Below are 18,443 nucleotides of genomic sequence, written 5' to 3'. Positions count from 1 at the left end.
TTCAATCCAGCTAGAATGGCCGGGATCGTCTCAACGTACCACTGACGTGAAGCGCAAAGACTTGATCTACCGTTGGTCAGCACATTGTTGGTAGGATTAGGAGAATATACATCCTAATTCCAGGCTGATCCCAGAAGTTTGGGGCTTACCACCTGCCTCCCCTTTCTCCTTATTCTGGGCCAGCACATCCTGGACGTTTTAGACCTGCATGTGGGCTGCAATGCACACGTCTAAGTGGGTCTGGGACAGGCAACGCCCAGGCTCACAGATTCCTGTTTTGGTCGGGTGGTCAGATTTTATGGGGACCATTTGTACTGAGCTGTTCCCATCATTGCCTTTTTTGCCCTTTCCCTACCTCCCTGTGTCCACACACTCTCTGTTAGTGTAGTCTCTCCATTTCCTGGCCAGGGCCCGTGCCTGCCTAAGCCACTTGTGGTCATCAGGCTAAAGGTTCCTTTTTCCTTTAAATGACCTCACGTCTTGTCAAATGAGCTTTTTGGATTTTTTATATATTTTTAAAATATTTTATTTTTTGAGAGAGAGACAGAGACAGAGCGCCAACAGGGGAGGGACAGAGAGAGAGAGAGGGAGACACAGAATCCGAAGCAGGCGCCAGGCTTCGAGCTGTAGCACACAGCCTGACATGGGGCTCGAACTCACAAACCGCAGGATCATGACCTGAGCCGAAGTCGGCGCTCAACCGACTGAGCCACCCAGGAGCCCCTCGAGTGAGCTTTTAATCTAACTTAGGAGTGTACTTCCACAGATGAACAGTGACATGTCCTTGCCCCTGAAAGGACAGAGCTGAACACCAGACACAAGAATCCTTAATTACGTGCGAAATGTTTTCAGTCACATCTACTGTCAGGCTCACAAATACCGAATCGAGGTTGCCTTTTGGAAACCTCACCGCAGAGCATTTCAGAAATCCACTTCAGCATTCGGCAGAATCTCACAGAAATGTTGGTCCGGAACCAGAGGAAAAAACCCTTTTGATCTTCCAAAAGGCACTTGGTTCTTTGAATTATATTTAGGAAAGGGGAGAGGGAAAGGATTTTAGTGTGGGAAGGTAGGAGAGAGAACTGGTGGAAGAATGCAGGCTGCTAGGAAAATGCAGATGCCTGGACTAAATGATTTTAATCTGTTTTTAAAAATGAAATTGTAGCGGGATAGCAAAGCGCAGAGTGTAGTAAAGAGGGGGTGTGCAAAACTGTGCATTGAAAGTGGAGACCAGACAGAGTCTTTTCCTTTCTGCTCCCTGCAGTGAGTGGTGCAGTGATGTGAGTTGTCCTGTTACTGAGTTGTCCCTGCTCCCAGCTTTCCAGAGCTGGAATCATCGTAAACTGTCAAAGCTGCCCATTCTGCTGCGTAAGTTTTTATTCTCACAAATTAAGAGGTTCATTTCGGCCTCTGAATTTCCTAGGATTCTTTCCACATCCCATTCTCTTATCCGAATTTCCTCTAAGTGGTTGCCTAGGTTTTTCCTCCTATGAGTGGTTTTCTCATTTCCAGGAGCCTCTTCTCTCCTGTCCTCTGCCCCTAGAATCTGTGTGCAGTGTCTGTAACTCCGTGCTCTGAAACACTGCAAATAATAGGCTCGTTGATTGAGTCATTCAAACAGCATTGGTTGGGTACCTACTACCCTTACCAGTTATCAGGGCAAGAACATCAGCAAAAAACAAGGTTCTTGCCTTTGAAGAGCTTATGGTTTAACTTAAAGGCACACTCGCACGTAAACCACACAGTTGGAATAGCGTTGTGAACATCTGGAGAACCGGGGGCAGCGGGCTGGCCTCTAGCAAGCCCGAAGGGGGCGGCTGGGAGGGGGAAGGACAGAGGGGCTTGAGGGCTTTCCGTGAGCCTACAGCTTCTGTCCGACGGTGAACTCATCACCCTGAAGGTAGGATTTCCGGTGTCTGGCAGGGAATCCCTTTGCTGTCCTCTGCTTCCTCCTCTGTGTTATCAGCCTTGCTTGCCCTTGCATTCTTAGGAAACATTGCCCCCATAGTCTGCTCCCTCCTTCCTTTGGAACTCAGTTAAAAAAAAAAATTTTTTTTAATGTTTATTTTTGAGAGACAGAGTGTGAGCCGGGGAGGGGCAGAGAGAGAGAGAGAGAGAGAGAGAGAGAGAGAGAGAGAAAGACAGACAGAGAATCTGAAGAGGCTCCAGGCTCTGAGCCGTCAGCATAGAGCCCGACGCGGGGCTCGAACTCACAAGCTGTGAGATCATGACCTGGGCCAAGGTTGGACGCTCCACTGACTGAGCCACCCAGGCGCCCCTGGAACTCAGTTTAAAATGGCCCCCCTCCTTGAAACCTCCTTGACTGGCCCCACCTCGGGGATGGGCATTGTGGCCTGATTTCAGGACATGTGGTGCTTCCTGTCTTTGTTCTCACATATTAAAAGAATTCGTACGGATCAGTATAGCCTAATCTACTCGAGTCTGAATTACAAATAAGATGAGGGGCACCTGGCTGGCTCAGACGGTAGAGCAGGTGACTCTTGATCTCGGGGTCAGGGGATCCAGCCCCACGTTGGGCGTGGAGCCTACTTTAAAAAACAAGACAAAACCAAGATGAAGTTGGAGGAGAACTGCCACAGGAAAACTCCATCTGATTAATTTCAGTTGCCTGCAGATAAATGATTTTGTCATGTTGTGGCTTGTAACTGTAAGGACTGAAAAAAAACTGATCGAAGTTAAAAAAACACTCAAGTCTCTAGCAATGTAGATGAACTGAGGTGGTGTTCAGGTTCCATGACACATTTTTTTTTTACTTTAAAAACATCCTAGGGGCGCCTGGGTGGCTCGGTCGGTTGAGCGTCCGACTTCGGCTCAGGTCATGATCTCACGGTCTGTGAGTTCAAGCCCCTCGTCGGGCTCTGTGCTGACCACTCAGAGCCTGGAGCCTGTTTCAGATTCTGTGTTTCCCTCTCTCTCTGCCCCTCCCCCGTTCATGCTCTGTCTCTCTCTGTCTCAAAAATAAATAAACGTTTAAAAAAAAAAAAAAAAAAAAACATCCTGAAGGGTTTCCTGGGTGGCTCAGTCAGTTAAGCGTCTGACTTCCGCCCAGGTCATGATGTCACAGTTTGTGGGTTTGAGCCCTGCGTCCGGCTCCGCACTCTCAGTGCAGAGCCTGCTTGGGATTCTCTCTCGCTCCCTCTCTCCCTCCCTCTCCGTCTCTCTCCCTCCCTCTCCCTGCCCTTCCCTCACTTGTACTTTCTCTCTCTCTCTCTCTTTCAAAATAAATAAACTTTAAAAAAATGTGAAGAATTGCCTCATTTGAGATTAAGATTCTTGGAAATTATCAGCAAGATGAGTCCATTTCGAATTCTCCTTATCTTTCACGAGCACATCCTTTATGCAAAATGAGACAGGCATGTACTTGGTATGTGTTTAGTGGGATCCTATGAGTCATAAAATACACAGATCACCTAGATTCTTCTCTTGTCTGCCTTCTTACCTGCCTTTTGGAAGACAATTCAGTATTTCAATAAACACGTGTTGAACACTGATCGTGCACCCAACCTCGTAGTAAGTGCTGGGGATACAGGGGTGAGTTCAGGTGGTTTCATGTCTCAGGGAACACACGTCCAGCAAGGCAGAAAATCATGGAAGCAGTCATCAAAGCTTGTCTGGTGCATGAAGGACGCAGTGTTTGTCCTCTGTAGCTGGGAAGGTCAGAGTTCTGCTGTGGGTGGGGGTGTGTGGGCCGTTAGGGAAAGCGTCACAAGAGTTGTGACATTTAAGCCACACTAAAGATAACCAAGCTCTATCTACCGCAGCCTTATCACCCTGACAACAGCCCCTAAAAGGGATCCCTAATAGAATTTGTTCGTGATGGCTGGTAAAGAAATGAAGGCTTCTCGTCTGGTTTGTCCTCATAGTAATTGAATGGTTTTGTAATATGTGTTGTGAGTATATCGGGCAGTATATGCTTAGGAATAGAAAAAGACCATCCCTGAAATCTGGTGAAAGCTATATTTTTCAAATCAAATTCAACGGTTAGAACCAGAAGGAGCCAGGACCCACCCAGTCCAACCTCCTCACAGGCTGAGACCACAGGGGCAGTCATTTGTCCGGCTTGTCCAGCCAGCAGGGCGGCGACAGCAAATCTCTTATACTCTGGTTAGGGCACAGTCCACGGGGCTGAGCTGCCCCCAGCAATTTGTAGGGGCCTGGAAATCTGCTTAAGGGCATTGTAGAGCTCCTGGGGGGGGGGGGGGGGGGGGGAAGGCAGAGATCAACTGCTGAATTCAGTTTTCTCTTCTTTAAAATGGATGTAGACATTCATATCTAATGGACTTGTTCTGCAGAGTTTATGAGATTATATATGTAAAACGCCTGGGATATTACAGGGTTTAGGATAGCGGCTTAGTGTTAATTAAAAAGGAGAACTGCCCTCATTCTCATTCCTGTGGGATCTTTTGCTGTGTACCAACTATATAATCCCAATGTGTTGATAAGATAGAGGAGATTTGGTAAAAATCAAAGAAGCTTCTCGTTTAAGGTTTCTTTAAAACAGGTATGGAATTTGTTCTAGGTGTGGTTTTTGAATTTGAATTCTGTTCCACTGTCTCACTTTATCTTGACCTTTTGATAGTTTAAATCCATTCTCCGTCCTGCTTTTCTTTTTATTGTATTTGTGTCCGTTTAACATGTATTTTATACAAGTCCTCGGATTCCTGTATGTATATAAAACATTAATGTACCGTGGTCCATTTCTCCACTCGGGCGTGTTCAGGTGTTAAAGATGACATTAGGTTGCAAAGGGTTAGAATTCTTTCCAGGGATAAATCTCCTCTATTGCCACTTGAGTCACATTCAACATTTTGAATTGTTTTTTGGTTTTGTTTTGTTTTTTTTTAATAACTGTTACATTTTCTAATTAGCAGCGTTTTTCTAAAATGATTTCTATTGGGGCATGACATTTTTGCTACCACAGAAAATACAGCAAACTCTTGAAAGTCTAATTTCGAAAAGATCAACGAAAGAAGTTTATGGCAAACTGTTTCCCTCTGTGGTGAGTAAAGCATTTTTGCATTTTATTCATAGCCGATTCCGTAGAAAAAAGGATACTTTCCTTTTCGTGTCTGTACTTCTGACACCACGTATTTCTGTAGTGGTGACCTCAGTAGGGTTGTAGTCCCCCCCCCCCAAAAAAAATAGGTAGGTCCCATTTGTAAATCCATACTGGATCTGAAATTAACATGATTGCACCCGTTTTCACAGTTAGAGTATTACTTGGGGTGCCTGGGTGGCTCGGTCGGTTAAGCGTCCGACTTTGGCTCAGGTCATGATGTCGCAGTTTGTGAGTTCGAGCCCTGTGTCAGGCTCTGTGCTGACAGCCCAGAGTTCGGAGCCTGCTTCGGATTCTGTGTCTCCCTCTCTCTGCCCCTCCTCTGCTCACGCTCTGTCTCTCTCCATCTCAAAAATAAATAAAACATTAAAAGAAAAAAAGTTAGAGTATTACTAACAGTATTTCCATATTTATTCTTTCTTGTCCCGTGCCTGGACTTTAAGCTTTTCAGATGGACAGGCCAGCTACACTACCTGCCTTCAAAGAGTTATATGTGGTAGAGAATCCATTCCCCAAATTCAGGCTGTCATCAGGTGTTTGTTTTCTTTGGTGGGCACATTCTTTTAGAAGACACTTTTATATTAAAAAGAGCAAGGGTTATTAAATTCTAGAGACTCACTATGCAACATTGTGCCTGTATCTTACTGTTTTGTTTGTTTGTTTGTTTAACATTTATTTATTTTTTTTAAATTTTTTAACATTTATTTATTTTTGAGACAGAGAGAGACAGAGCATGAACGGGGGAGGGTCAGAGAGAGGGAGACACAGAATCTGAAACAGGTTCCAGGCTCTGAGCTGTCAGCACAGAGCCCGACGCGGGGCTCGAACCCCCAGACCGCGAGATCATGACCTGAGCTGAAGTCGGCCACTCAACCGACTGAGCCACCCAGGCGCCCCAACATTTATTTATTTTTGAGAGAGAGAGAGACACACAAAATCCGAAGCAGGCGCCAGGCTCCGAGCTGTCCGCACAGAGCCCGACGCGGGGCTTGAACCCACGAACCGTGAGATCACGACCTGAGCTGAAGTTGGGCCCTTAACCGACTGAGCCACCCAGGCACTCCAATGTTGTCCCCATATTGACCATACCATATTGTACATTTAAAAATGTGTTGAAGGCAGATCTCATGTTAAGTGTCTGTGTCACAACTTAAAGATAGTGAAGACCCTGAACATGTACCATGTGGAATCTCAATTCATTTTACGTTTGTCTTTTGGAGTTTATTTTTGTTTTTTATTTTTGGTCAGAATAGTCTGTCTGTCTGTCTTTCTTTTTTTCTTTCTTTCTTTTTTCTTTTTTAATGTTTACTTATTTATTTTGAGAGAGACAGAGATAGAGCTCAATTGAGGGAGGGGCAGAGAGAGCGGGAGAGAGAATCCCAAGCAGGCTCCGAGCGGTCAACGCAGAGACTGACGTGGGGCTCAAACTCATGATGAACTGTGAGATCACGACCTGAGCCGAGGTGAAGAGTCATACGCTTAACCGACTAAGCCACCCAGGCACCAGAATGGCCTTTCTTTCAAGGACAGGAGTCTTCTCCTTTGTTCTGGAGTGTGGCGAAAAGGGCATCCCTTTTGGCGATCCTTCAGATGACGAGAAAAATCTGAAATTGCTCTTGGAGGAGTTGTTACAGACCCACAAAAGTGAAAAATAAAATCAAATGGAACAAGTTCCTTGAAAAGGCAGATACTACGTCTCTCGAAATTTGGAAGTATTGACAGACGACTGGTGCTTTGTTCCTAAAAATCACTCATTTCGCCGAGTGATGTGGGATGAATTCCAGCTCTTCCACCTGGCCGTTGGAGGGATATGCAGAGGGCAGGAGGCACTGTTTTGCCAGCAGCCTCGTCTCTGCCAACAGGCTGTGACGGGCTGATGCTAAAGACAGTGTCTTACTCCGCTTGAGGACCGGACTCCAAGCAGCAAACAGGTGTTGGAGGTGTTCGTCACGGTCTTAGGTGCTGGGACGGCCACAGAGCAAAGTGACCCATGGCCCTGGACCCAAGGGGGCACGCTACTCATTGAACACTGTTCTTGGTGCGGTTGGGAATCAGTGGACACTTAATCAAGCTCAGGGAGTCTAAAATCTAATCGACAGATCGTTCGGGGCCTTACTGTTTTAAATCGATTTTCCAAGTGACAGAAAGTAACTGAGGCCGGCTTAATCAAGAAGGGAACTTGCTGCCACTTGTTTACAAAAATTCAGATGTAATTCGGGCTAGCGACTCACAGAGAAGTTTACTGCGACTTAGTTCTTTCTGGTTATCTCAGCTCTGCTTTGTGTTTGCCCTGTCTTCCTTCTGTGGAAGCAGGATGGCCCCAGCACCCCAGCTCTACATTTTTCATCATTGGGTCCAGCAGGAAAATGTCTCTTCCCCTAACGGTTTGAATGAAAGTCTTGGACCTGACTTTCACCGGTCCATATTGGGTCATGTGTTTGTTCCTAAAGCAAAGGAGAGTGCTTATCTCTTAAGAAAGGCACAAATCAGCACGTTCCGTGTTGGGAGCTGGGCTCGGAATCAGAGCGGGGCTGGTGCCCCAGGTTAAGAACATAGGACGCTGTCACCAGAAGGATCTGAATAGGTGCTAGGCAGCAAGAGCAAAAGGTATCCACCAACCCAAGAGGAAAAAAAAAATGTTTTTTGACATCAAACAATTGGTGATTGTATAATGACTTCCTTGAGATGAGCTATTGGAGTTGAGAAGACATAAGTGAGGGCTGGAGTGGTTGCGGCATTAAAGCTTCACAGAGCAGATGGTTATGAACTTGGCCTTGAAGGATGGGTACGATTCTTGGTTCGATTCTCCCAAGATGCTAATGAGGCTGATGGCAGAGAGCGAATGTTGTCAGAATTGATGGTGTCCATTCTTTGCTAGCCTCCAGTGGAAGGATCCAACACTACATAAGAGATGTAGCCCTTAGCCAGATACAGGAACCACAAAAACGAACCTTTGTTCCTCAACAAACGATGGATGTAAATGAAATACCCGGGACTGGTTCAGCAACATTTAAAAAAAAAAAAAAAAGAAAAGGATGAATTATGGTACAGACATGTTAGAATATTTTCTAGCCACGTACTCATGTTTGAGAGAATTATTTTGGAGAATTAATTATTTCGGAGAATTTTTAAGTGCGAAAAACTAGACTCTCGAATGGTTTACGTCATGAGCTCAGCCATCTGCAAACTGCTTGGAACCCAAAAGTCTAGAAGGAAATACATCAAAATGATATGCGGTTGCCTCTGTTCTCTAGACTTAGCTGTATTTTCAAAACAAATAAAAAAGACCACACAGCTGTGAACTGGCTAAGTCAAGAGACAGCGTCGGAAGCCTGGGGCATCGGGCTTCTGCAGAGGCAGGGCGTGAGTTACCACAGTTCTGAGAGTCACAGATCAGATGGTCGTGTCGCCCCTGCAAGGGGCTTCAGCCCAAAAGGCACCCGCTGGTGTCCGCAGACACAGGAACGGTGATAGCAGACCTCTGCGCGGTGCCTGTGCACTTGTGTATTTATTTTTAAGTCCCGTGTAATTAACAGACAATGTTGTATTTGTTTCAGGTGTACAATATAGTGATTCAGCACGTCCATACCTTACTCTGCGCCAAGAGAAGTGTGCTTTTAATTGCCTTCCCCCAACCCTCCCACCCACCTCCCCTCCGGTAACTATCTGTGTGTTCTCTGTGGTTAAGGGTCTGTTTTTTAGTTTGTGTCTCCCCCCCCCCTTTGCTCATTTGTTTTATTTCTTAAATTCCACATGTGAGTGAAATCATATGGTATTTATCTTTCTCTGACTTATTTCACTTAGCTTTATACTCTCTAGCCCCATCCATGTTGTTGCAGATGGCAGGATTTCATTCTTTTTTTTTTTTATGGCTGAATAATATTCCGTAGGGTATATATACCACATCTTCTTTATCCACTCATCTATGGATGCACATTGGGGTTGCTTCCATAATTTGGCTCTTGTAGATAATGCTGCAATAAACATAGGAAGGTGTATATCCCTTTGAGTTTTTCTGCTTTTTGGGTAAATACTCAGGAGTGTTGCACATCTTTGTAAAAGCTCATCCGTCCTGGGGCGCCTGGGTGGCTCAGCCAGTTAAGCGTCTGACTTCGGCTCAGGTTACGATCTCATGGTTCGACCCCGAATCAGGCTCTCTGCCCCTCCCCGACTCACTCTGAAAAAAACAAAAACAAAAAAACCCTCGTCCTTCCTTAAATATCTGTGGAAACCTGTCGGCTTGGTGTTGGGCCAGATTGTTATTTTTCCATCTGGTGGTACCCCAGGACCAACAACAGCTTATCCTGGGTGCGCCCCAACCTCCCTCCCCCCATCTCCTGTGAGGTACCATTTCATCGGTCCATACATTTCTTTCCCATGCCCAGGCGCGCTCTTGCCAGAGCCTTCCTCTTTGTCTTTAATTTGAATTTTCACAGGCCAACCTTTCATGGTTTCCAAAGCACTCTACACAGCCCATTGGGTACCCCGTGATATAGCTGGACGGTATCATAATCCCTGTCTCAAAGTGGGATGAGTGGCCCAGAGGTTTAACTCGCTCAGAATTGTATAGCCAGGTCTCATGGCTCCAGAGCAGCTCCCTCCCTCTGGTGCCATGTGGTTGCAGACTTTCACAGACCACCGTCCTTGCGTCTCTTGAAAACTTAACCTTTCTTTGAAGACTTTGCTTCTTAAGAGACAACGAAACAAGTATGGTTCAGCCTAGTTAACCACCCACCCTCCCACCACCTTCTTTAAATTCTGAAGTCTTAGCCCATGTCCAAAACGTCTTTCACAGGTAAAGTTGGTAATAGGATCCTCGAATTTGTAATTTTTCATCCTTTGTGATTTGAATCATTTGTCCGCCATTAAGTATCTCGGTTCCTCCCTTCCCCCCCCCCCCCATACACTGTAAATTCTTGGAAAGTGAGAACTTTGTTTCCATTTTCTTAATAGTTGATTTTTCTCTTAGGGGGAAAGTTCAGCAAGTGCTGAGTGACCGACCGCCCGACCTTGAGGAAGTTAAATAATTCATCCTTCAGGAACGTTTTCAGAGCATTTCTGGAAGTAATTATAAGATTAAATTTTCCTGAAAAATTGACCGAAACATCTGTTTTCCAAAATTAAATTGGAAATACGGATGGCCTTGGGCGTCTGCACCCAGCGGAAAGTCATTTACCATCCCGCAGCCCCTCGACGGGGTTTCCTTTCTTCCACGTTATTAAACCCTTGCCCTGTAGCAAGCAGAGACAGTACCCCCCCCCCCCCCAGAACCCCCCGTTTACAAAGTCCGCGGTCACTGCAGAGGGGACGGCTGGCCTTGGCATCAGAACTGACCCGCCGATCGTCGCTCAGATTGCAGACCTTCTCCAGCGTCTCCTCTACCTTCCGGGGTGTCGGACCGATGGAGCCGGTGCGCGGGTCTCGGCACGATTCTCCAAGCCCACCGAGGGCGTGTCCCCGCTGCTCTGTGCACTGCTCTGGCTTTGCCCCCCAGCAGCTCTTGAACCACCAAGTTCCCAGCAGCAGCGAGGGGGCCGGAACGGCCTTCCTCTTAGCTGTTGGTCGCACGGCCAGCGCGCACGGTGCGTGTCTGCTGAATTGGGTCGGTAAGAGGCACACGAAGACAGGTGGATGGAACGTGCTAGCCTGCCCGTGCCACGAGTTCACCTCCCCAGGGAAACTGGCCTGTGCACAGAAGACAAAGGGGGTTAGGAAGTTTGAGAGTGGATTTTTTTGTACCCGCATGGCTCAGGGCCTCAGGGGATCCCTCAACGTGGGCAGGGTGGGGAGAACAGGGTAGGAAGCCCGCCTTCATTTCCTTTTTCCCACACCCCCCCCCTTTCCATACATTCTCCCTTTAGCAATTCTTTACAATTGTATTTCCTTTCTCAGAGATGGGACCTGAGCTTAACTTACTGTATGGTTCCTACCCTCAGGGATGGCCTTTTCTCATAAACATGTCAAAGCAGTATCGATGCACAACGAGGAGCCCGCATTTTCAATTGAGAACGATTTGTGTGTCGTTTATTGAAAACCTATCACGTTGCGCTCCCGGCGATGCGCTAGGAGAGTGAGTTTTTCACACTGCGGAAGACTTCTGCAGTTTTTAGTTTTAGGACCTACTTGGCTTATGTCTCAACAGCACATGGACCCTTCAACTCGTAAAATACTATGCTCGATGACTTTTATCATCGATATTTAAGCTGATTTTAATTATTTCCTGCATGAAATATGACCAGCGTTGGTATCTCTGAAGACATTTGCTTTGCAAAAAGAGTCACCCCACAAAATAACCCAATTCAGTGGTCTAAGACAGTTGCTGAAGTGGATCGTTAAAAAGTGTGATGTGTGCAGGTTATAAACTTGTTTATGTGGTTTTTTTGTTGTTTTTTTGAGAGAGAGTGTGCAAGCAGGGGAGAGGGGCAGAAGGAGGAAGGGAGACCGACCGACAGACAGAGAGAAACTCTCTAGCAGACTCCGCACTTAACGCAGAGTTCCGGGGCTGGCTTCCCTGACTTACCGGTCGTGACCCGAGCCGAAATGCCTGACGAACTGAGCCACCCAGGTGCCCCTTGTTTATGAATATTGAATGGTCCTTCAACCCATATCGAGCACCTGTATGAGTCAGGTTTCAATGACAGAAAACAAGCTGCTGAAGCTGATCTAGATAATAAGGAATTGAATGTGTTAGTGGCTCAGAGAATCTTCGGGAATGCTGAAGAGGCAGTCTTAGGTTGAGCTGGAGGGCGGGATTGTGATTTTACCTCTGAATGGCTACTGGCCGGGAAGTTTGGTGCTTTTTGGCCTCCAGCCACAGCCGGGCAGGATTCCCACTGGAAGGAGGCGCACTTGGGGACTGCGTGCTCGCTTGTGGCTCCTGGGGTAACTGCACAGAGCTCTCTGGTCTGCTCTGATGGCCTGTGAGGGGAGTGACACTAAACTCATGCCACAGACTACTGACAGTCGTGATGAAACTGGAAAGGCCAGGTACGTGATGCTTAGAAGTAAATAATAAGGGGACTTCATCTAAACTGGAGGTGGGGTGAGTGCCAGAGAGGCCTCTCGAAAAAGCATTTAAGCCAAGGCTTGAAGGTGGAGGTGAATTTGCTAGGTGAGGCAGGAAGTGGGGTGGGAAAGAGAACCCCAGGCCGAGGATGCCAGAGCGAGGCCTGAGGCTCGCTGGAACCAGGAGAGAAGGCTGGCGTGAGGGGGTGAGAGCCGACAGGGCCGCCGAGTTGGGTGGTAGGGTGAGGTCAGGAAGGGCTTTGAGGTCACAAGAAGGGTGTTTCCTAAAAGCAATCGAAGTCATCCTTTGAGCATGAAGGTGATTAGCGGATGAGTGTTTTTACACGCTCCCAGCAGCCGCAGTTGGGAGAGCGGCTTGGAGGAGGGTGTGGGGAGTGAGCGAAAGAAAAAAAAATCCCAGGTTCCAGGCATAACTCACTGGGCAGTGCGTGCTTCTGAGCCATCTACGAGGAGATGTCAAGAGAGCCACTGGGAACAGGTTTGGAGCTCAGTGGGAGGGGGTAAGCCGGGCTTACAGATCCGGGAGGAGTCTGTCTAGATGGGACTTGGAGCCATGTGGTGGGAGAGGACGTGGGGTGAGGGGGCCCCGAGCCCTACACCACAGACAGGCGGATGTCTGCTGAAGCGAGAATCGCCAGGGAAAGGTAGAAAAGCCAGTTCGAGGAAAATCGGTGCATTTTTCCAAAGAGGAAACTCTCCATCAAGTTTAGCGGGGAATATTTTTATTTTCGCAAACAGACCGCCTCGAAACACTGCGGAGATTGGTTCACGCGTCCAGTTATGCTGGTAGCTAGACCAGACCTAGGAAAGGTCGCGTAAAACAACAAATCTATTACTGCTGTATCAACTGACCTACCATGATATACCATGAGCGATACCTAAAGGAGAGACTGTGCTTTTGAGACCAGAAATCTAGATGATTAACAAAATCTAGCTAAAGTAAGAGGTCACATTGATACAGCCATGGGCAGTCCACCCCAAAATATGCCACTTTTGCGTCTGATTTTGAGTCAGAATTACTTCGGAGAGAGGCTCTGCGAGGACTTTCTGCCCTTCTGGAAGCGGAAAATGAATTCCCTGTGGGAAAGGTATCCTTCCCGCACCTGCAGGGTAAAAGGAGAGGCGCCCTTATGGCCAAAGATGGGGAGTTCAGGGCCGAGAAGGCTGTATAAGCAAACCCTATTACTTTTTCACTAATCTGTTACCGCCAGCCCAACACCCTTTGTCAGCTCTTCACAAATCATTGTTTCTTTCTTTAAAAGGTGTTAAAGCTGCCTGCTTGGGGCCGTTCTTTGTGTCTATTTCTGTGAGCTCCCATATGTATGACATTGAATTTGTTTTTCTCCTGCTAATCTGTCTCATGTCAACTTAATTATTAGGCCAAACAACCCAGAGGGGCATGTTTTCCTCCCCTTCTGCGGCACACCCCGATAATTTCACAGTGAGGGATGTGGGGCACACGTTCCAGCTTCCATTTTATCGTTGGGAAAACTGAGGCTAGAACAGAGTGCGTGTGGCCTGGCAGCAGAGAAACAGTTGTACCCACTGAAACATCGCGTGGATGGATCGTCAGATCATCTGTCACCCGAGAAGTCCCCCGAGGGAGTGGGGCACAGGGCGGGCCACTTTGAATGGGGGAAGGGCTTGGGGCACAGTTTGGTAGCATGTTAGTTGACGAATGTTGATTGAGCCAAATCCCACCGATGGGTTCTGGGGTGAAAATGAGCCTCTGTCCCCATGTAGTTTATAGACTAACGAGGGTGGGGGGGGGTGGTGAACAGGAACACCTAACAAATGAATAGGTGCTCCTTCTGGTCTCTTGCGGCAGACTCGGGTGGGAGAGGAAGGTGTTGCGAATGGCTGGTGGTAATGTGCGGGAGAATCAGCCTCCTTACGCGTTTTGTTTGGGGCCAGTCTTCTTCACGCGCTGTGTAAGTCACCGGCGGGCCTGCTTTGTTCCTCCTACCGAGTTAATTTGTTCTGTTATGTAGCCATGGGCCCTGTTCCTGGTGTTACAGTCATGTGCAGGTCAGAGTATTCAGGTTAAGCGTTAACCCCTGTGTACATTCTTTTTTTTTTTTTTTTTTTAATATTTTATTTATTTTTGAGAGACAGAGCGCAGGCAGGGGAGGGGCAGAGAGAGAGAGGGAGACACAGAATCCGAGGCAGGCTCCAGGCTCCGAGCTGTCAGCACAGAGCCCTACGTGGGGCTCGAACTCATGCACTGTGAGATCGTGACCTGAGCCGAAGTCGGACACTTAACCGACTGAGCCACCCAGGCCCCCCACCGACATTCTTTATGTTCCATTCCCATGCTTTCAGACTTCTTGCTTCCTCGTGTTTGCAGCGTCACTTTCCAGCCACGTTATCAACTCCTGGAGGACAAGGAACATGTTTCCTTAGAACACTGTGGCCAGACATGTTGCCCCGCACGAGATGCACAGGCACTTGCATAGAAGAGAAATGTCAGCTGGGTGTGTATTTTGGCTGAGGGTTCTCTCACACAGTCAACAGGGACTCCCATCACTCTGCCCCTTTTGTGTGCAAAATGATTCATTTGATAGCCAGTTAAGAATTTTAAAATGCAAACTTAATAAAGAAACCTCTCTCTCTCTCTCTCTCTTTTTTTTTTTTTTTTAAACAAAACAATTATAGTCCAAGGAGAAAGAAACTTAGAGCCTTTATAGACTCATCTGATAGCGGAATACGGGAAGATATTAAATGATTCACCAGTTGCTTGGTGACTGGTGAATAAATGCATGATGGAACGTTTAAAATTTGGCAACGCCTTCCAGAGACTTCATTAAACGAATGCGTGCCCGATAGTACATCCGCAAGAATTTCTGGAGAAATTCTTACTCTGAAAAATTGAATGACCTATAGCTAAACTCCAATCAGAACTATGAATGAAAATACATTCCAGGGACCAGAACAGTGACTTCTTTTTATAGGGGCCCCCCGATTTGTAACAATGAGGTTTTTGAGGGAAGTTAGGTGACTAATTCTTCGCAGCCAGATATGAGTTTCAAGAAGGTGCTTACTGCTCCCTACCAAATGTCTTTGCTCCTTCAATGTCTTCAGTGTCTCCTGATCACAGACATCTCTGTGCTTTTTTATTTCAGGAGGGTGCGTAGTCTCCAGCCTTTTATTGGCCAGATTGATTTCTCAAAGACATTGTGGCCTGGCACAGGCCTAACTGCTTGTTAGGCCTGGGGTATGTTTTAAATAGTTACATTCAATTATATTTGTTGCCTTGAAGCATGAGAGGAAAACGTGCTTGTTTGAGACCACAAGAGCAAGGGGATTTTTTTTTTTTTTTTTTATGTTCAATTGTGGTTAATCAGTTTTCTGTTCTTCCTGGAGATAAACTACATTAAAAAAAAAAAACGGCAAGTGTTTCAGGGTTCTCTCCTATAAAAGTCGGAGAGGTTAGAAAAGACAGGAGAGAGTCCAATATTAATGATGTTTTTCGGTCTGAGGGAAAATACTTAGAAGAGGCAGAAAGCTCATTGTCTGGAAAAAGTGGTTAAAGACTTTCAAAGACATTCATAAAAATTTGAATAAGTGGAATAATGAAAAGAAGGTGTTCCATGGAAGAAATTTCCTTGACATTACTTTTCATCTGCTTTGATACAGTAATAACCTGAAGGCCAGGGAATGTTAGCTAACCAGGGTATTAACAGAATGTGTTACGCAGATTTATCCCTCATTTTAAGTGAGTGTTGGTTTTTTTTTTTTTTGTCTGAATATTTTCTCTATATATGAACTCATTATTTAGTACCCTTTTTTTTTTTTAAACTTAGCATATTTAAAGATACAGCTTTGCAGAAAAAGAGAGAAAACTATACATATAAACACACTGAATTATCTGTTAATGTCCTCCAGAGGCCCAGAGTCTGGGAGAAAGATCAGTCAGGGCTGGAATAACCCAGGAGAGCTCCCAGGAGGGAAGAGATCCAATCTGAACATCTTTGCAGGGTTGGTAAACCTCCGACAGGAGGGATTTTAGATAAGGGTGGTTCACGGTGAGTAAAGATAAGGCTAAGGCGGAGATGTTCTCCTCGATATTTTATTTTTATCTCCTAAATGCTTTTTCTTGGAACCTAATTTGTACTTCTTTCCGCATGTTGTTTTTGTCTTGCTGTTCTCAGCCCTCTGTTTCCAGTGACTCGCTGGAGATTTCACTGCAGAACATCCCAAAAGGTCACTTTGCACATACGTGTCAGTAGCGTATTTTCATTGGGGTCACTTACTCTGGCCTAATCTGCCAGCTGCCTCGGTGGACCCGACGTGAAGAAAGTCTCCACAGTCCTGTCTTCTGCGACCTCCCGGGGGCAGTTCCCCTGTTACTAGGGGCAAAGACGAGACAGGCAGCTGTGGGAGGAAGTGCCCCACATCCTACCAGCCACTTGTTTGCTCCCACGTGGTTGAAGGTACCTTGGAACGGTTGTCGCTTTTTGGCGCGTTGTTATCTTTCCCGTTGTACGGACAAGTTGGGTCTTGGGTGGGGTTTGAGATGGGGGTGCCGCCACCCCCAAATCCCAGGAGTGCGTGTTCACTTCGAACGCCTGCTCATATTTTCTTATCGGTGTCCCTGTTTCTCCCTCCATGCCAGCACCCCTTCACAAAACAATGACGCATCTCCTTTAAGTGAAGCAGGAACGCGCGCGTGCACACACACACACACACACACACACACACACACACGGTATTTAGATCCCGCATTATCTGGAAGGACTTAGAATGTGATTTTTCTTCCCTGTGGCATGCTACTGAGTGGCACGAGGCACACGCACACACACACGCGCGCGTGCGCGCACACACACGGTATTTAGATCCCGAATTATCTGGAAGGACTTAGAATGTGGCATGCTACCGAGTGGCACGGGGCCAACACACACCCTCTTAACAGGCCTCTCAGAGCTGGGGAAACAGAAGAGTAATGATAATAGGAGTTACCGAGGTCTCATTTTTCCTGTTGGGCTTTGGCCGGAGAGCTTGTGAAAGCGTCTTCCAGAAAGCGGGTCTCAGCCCGTGTTTGAAAAAACTTTGTAGCGTAAGTAAACAGTGTTGTGTATTTTGAGGAGAGAAAACATCTGTGGGTCAGCCGAATCGATAGCCTGGTCAGCTTTCTTCCTGTTTGCTTGCTTGCTTTTTTTTCCTGCTGATCCTTTTGTGTGAGGAGGGTGGGAGCTCTTCTCCGCGTGGATGCGTAGAAGAAGCCACGTGATTAAAGAGAACATACCAGCCAACTTACCCCGAGAATGATCTAACTAGGTAACCTCCGACTTTCCTTACTAAGTCTTGTAGACATTTGAAATCAGTCCTAACTCACGTCTGCAGGTGGGGGTAAGGAGAGCGTGCTCCTCCCGGGAGATTCTGGGAGGCCCATCTTGGCTCCCGACCCCTGTGTGGGTTCAAAAAGAGAAGAAAAAGTGTCCCTCGTAAGTTAGAAACTCAGTGCATAGAGTTTTCCCCTCTGATAACCAGATGGCGTTCCAGAGAACCGTGCTCAGCAGAAGTAAGGGTGGTCTTTGCTGTTTTGCCCTCCAAACAGATCTGCTTCCTGTCTCTCGGCGCTCAAGGCTGTTGGTGAGAAAAACACGCGTACTCACACCTACCACTTATTAGATGAGTACGAGATACCTGGGAGCAAAATGCGAGTTGTTAGCACTGATTTGAGCTCTTTTGGGTGAGATGGAAGAATAAAAATTCACTGTCAAGCGGTCCGAACTATTTTTTTTAAAGTAAGAATATCGTCAAAAGTCCGAGGAAGTGTTATCCTCCCCTCGCCTCTTGGCTCTTCCTCCAGCTACGTTTGGGGACAAGCACTCTCCTCACAGAGAGGCACATCACATCCCCAGGGTTGAGTCCTTCTTGACCAAAGAGCCAGTCTGCAGAAAACAGAGAACTTGTTTCTTTCTTGCACCTACCAGAAAATTGGCCAGCAGATGTAGTTCTGTGTGTTGATCTGTTGTGCATTGCCGGCGTTATTGGTTTTCCCAGGACAGCTGATCATGGAATGAAAGTGTTTTACTTGGGTTAATGATGTGACTAAAATATCCTACCCAGTTCCAGGTGAGCAAAAAGAGGTTCTTTGTCTTGAGGATGCCAGGGGGCATTCTGGGGGCCAAAGCCCGCAGCATGGCGGGAACCAGGGCCCCCTGCCGGATGCTGCCAGGATCTCTCTGTGTCTCATCTCTGCTTGTGTCAGCACCTCCGCCGCCTCCCGGCCAAATTGAGAGGATCTGACTGCCTCCATTCTTGTACCTCACCATGCAGCCATGTGGAGAGGCCAGCATCCAACTCTGGCAAGAAGGCTCTGCCCGTGCTTGGGGCC

At 46.9% G+C, this 18,443-nt stretch overlaps 1 protein-coding gene across 5 annotated transcripts in view; it reads left to right on the top strand.

Annotated features, from left to right (window-relative positions):
- PIP4K2A (phosphatidylinositol-5-phosphate 4-kinase type 2 alpha) overlaps nt 1–18,443 on the top strand; it is a 183,993-nt gene that overhangs the window by 59,342 nt on the left and 106,208 nt on the right. Inside the window, exon 1 of one of the 5 annotated variants that reach the window (XM_049624678.1) lies at nt 14,225–17,159. The exons of the other annotated variants lie outside the window; for them this stretch is intronic. Coding sequence (XP_049480635.1) covers nt 17,046–17,159 — 114 coding nt within the window. The 5' untranslated portion in view covers nt 14,225–17,045. Of the gene's footprint in view, nt 1–14,224; nt 17,160–18,443 lie in introns of those variants that run through there. 5 annotated transcript variants of the gene reach the window in all.

This window comes from Panthera uncia, chromosome B4 (assembly GCF_023721935.1).
Source record: "Panthera uncia isolate 11264 chromosome B4, Puncia_PCG_1.0, whole genome shotgun sequence".
NCBI lineage: Eukaryota > Metazoa > Chordata > Mammalia > Carnivora > Felidae > Panthera > Panthera uncia.
This window is presented reverse-complemented; position numbering and strand designations above follow the sequence as displayed.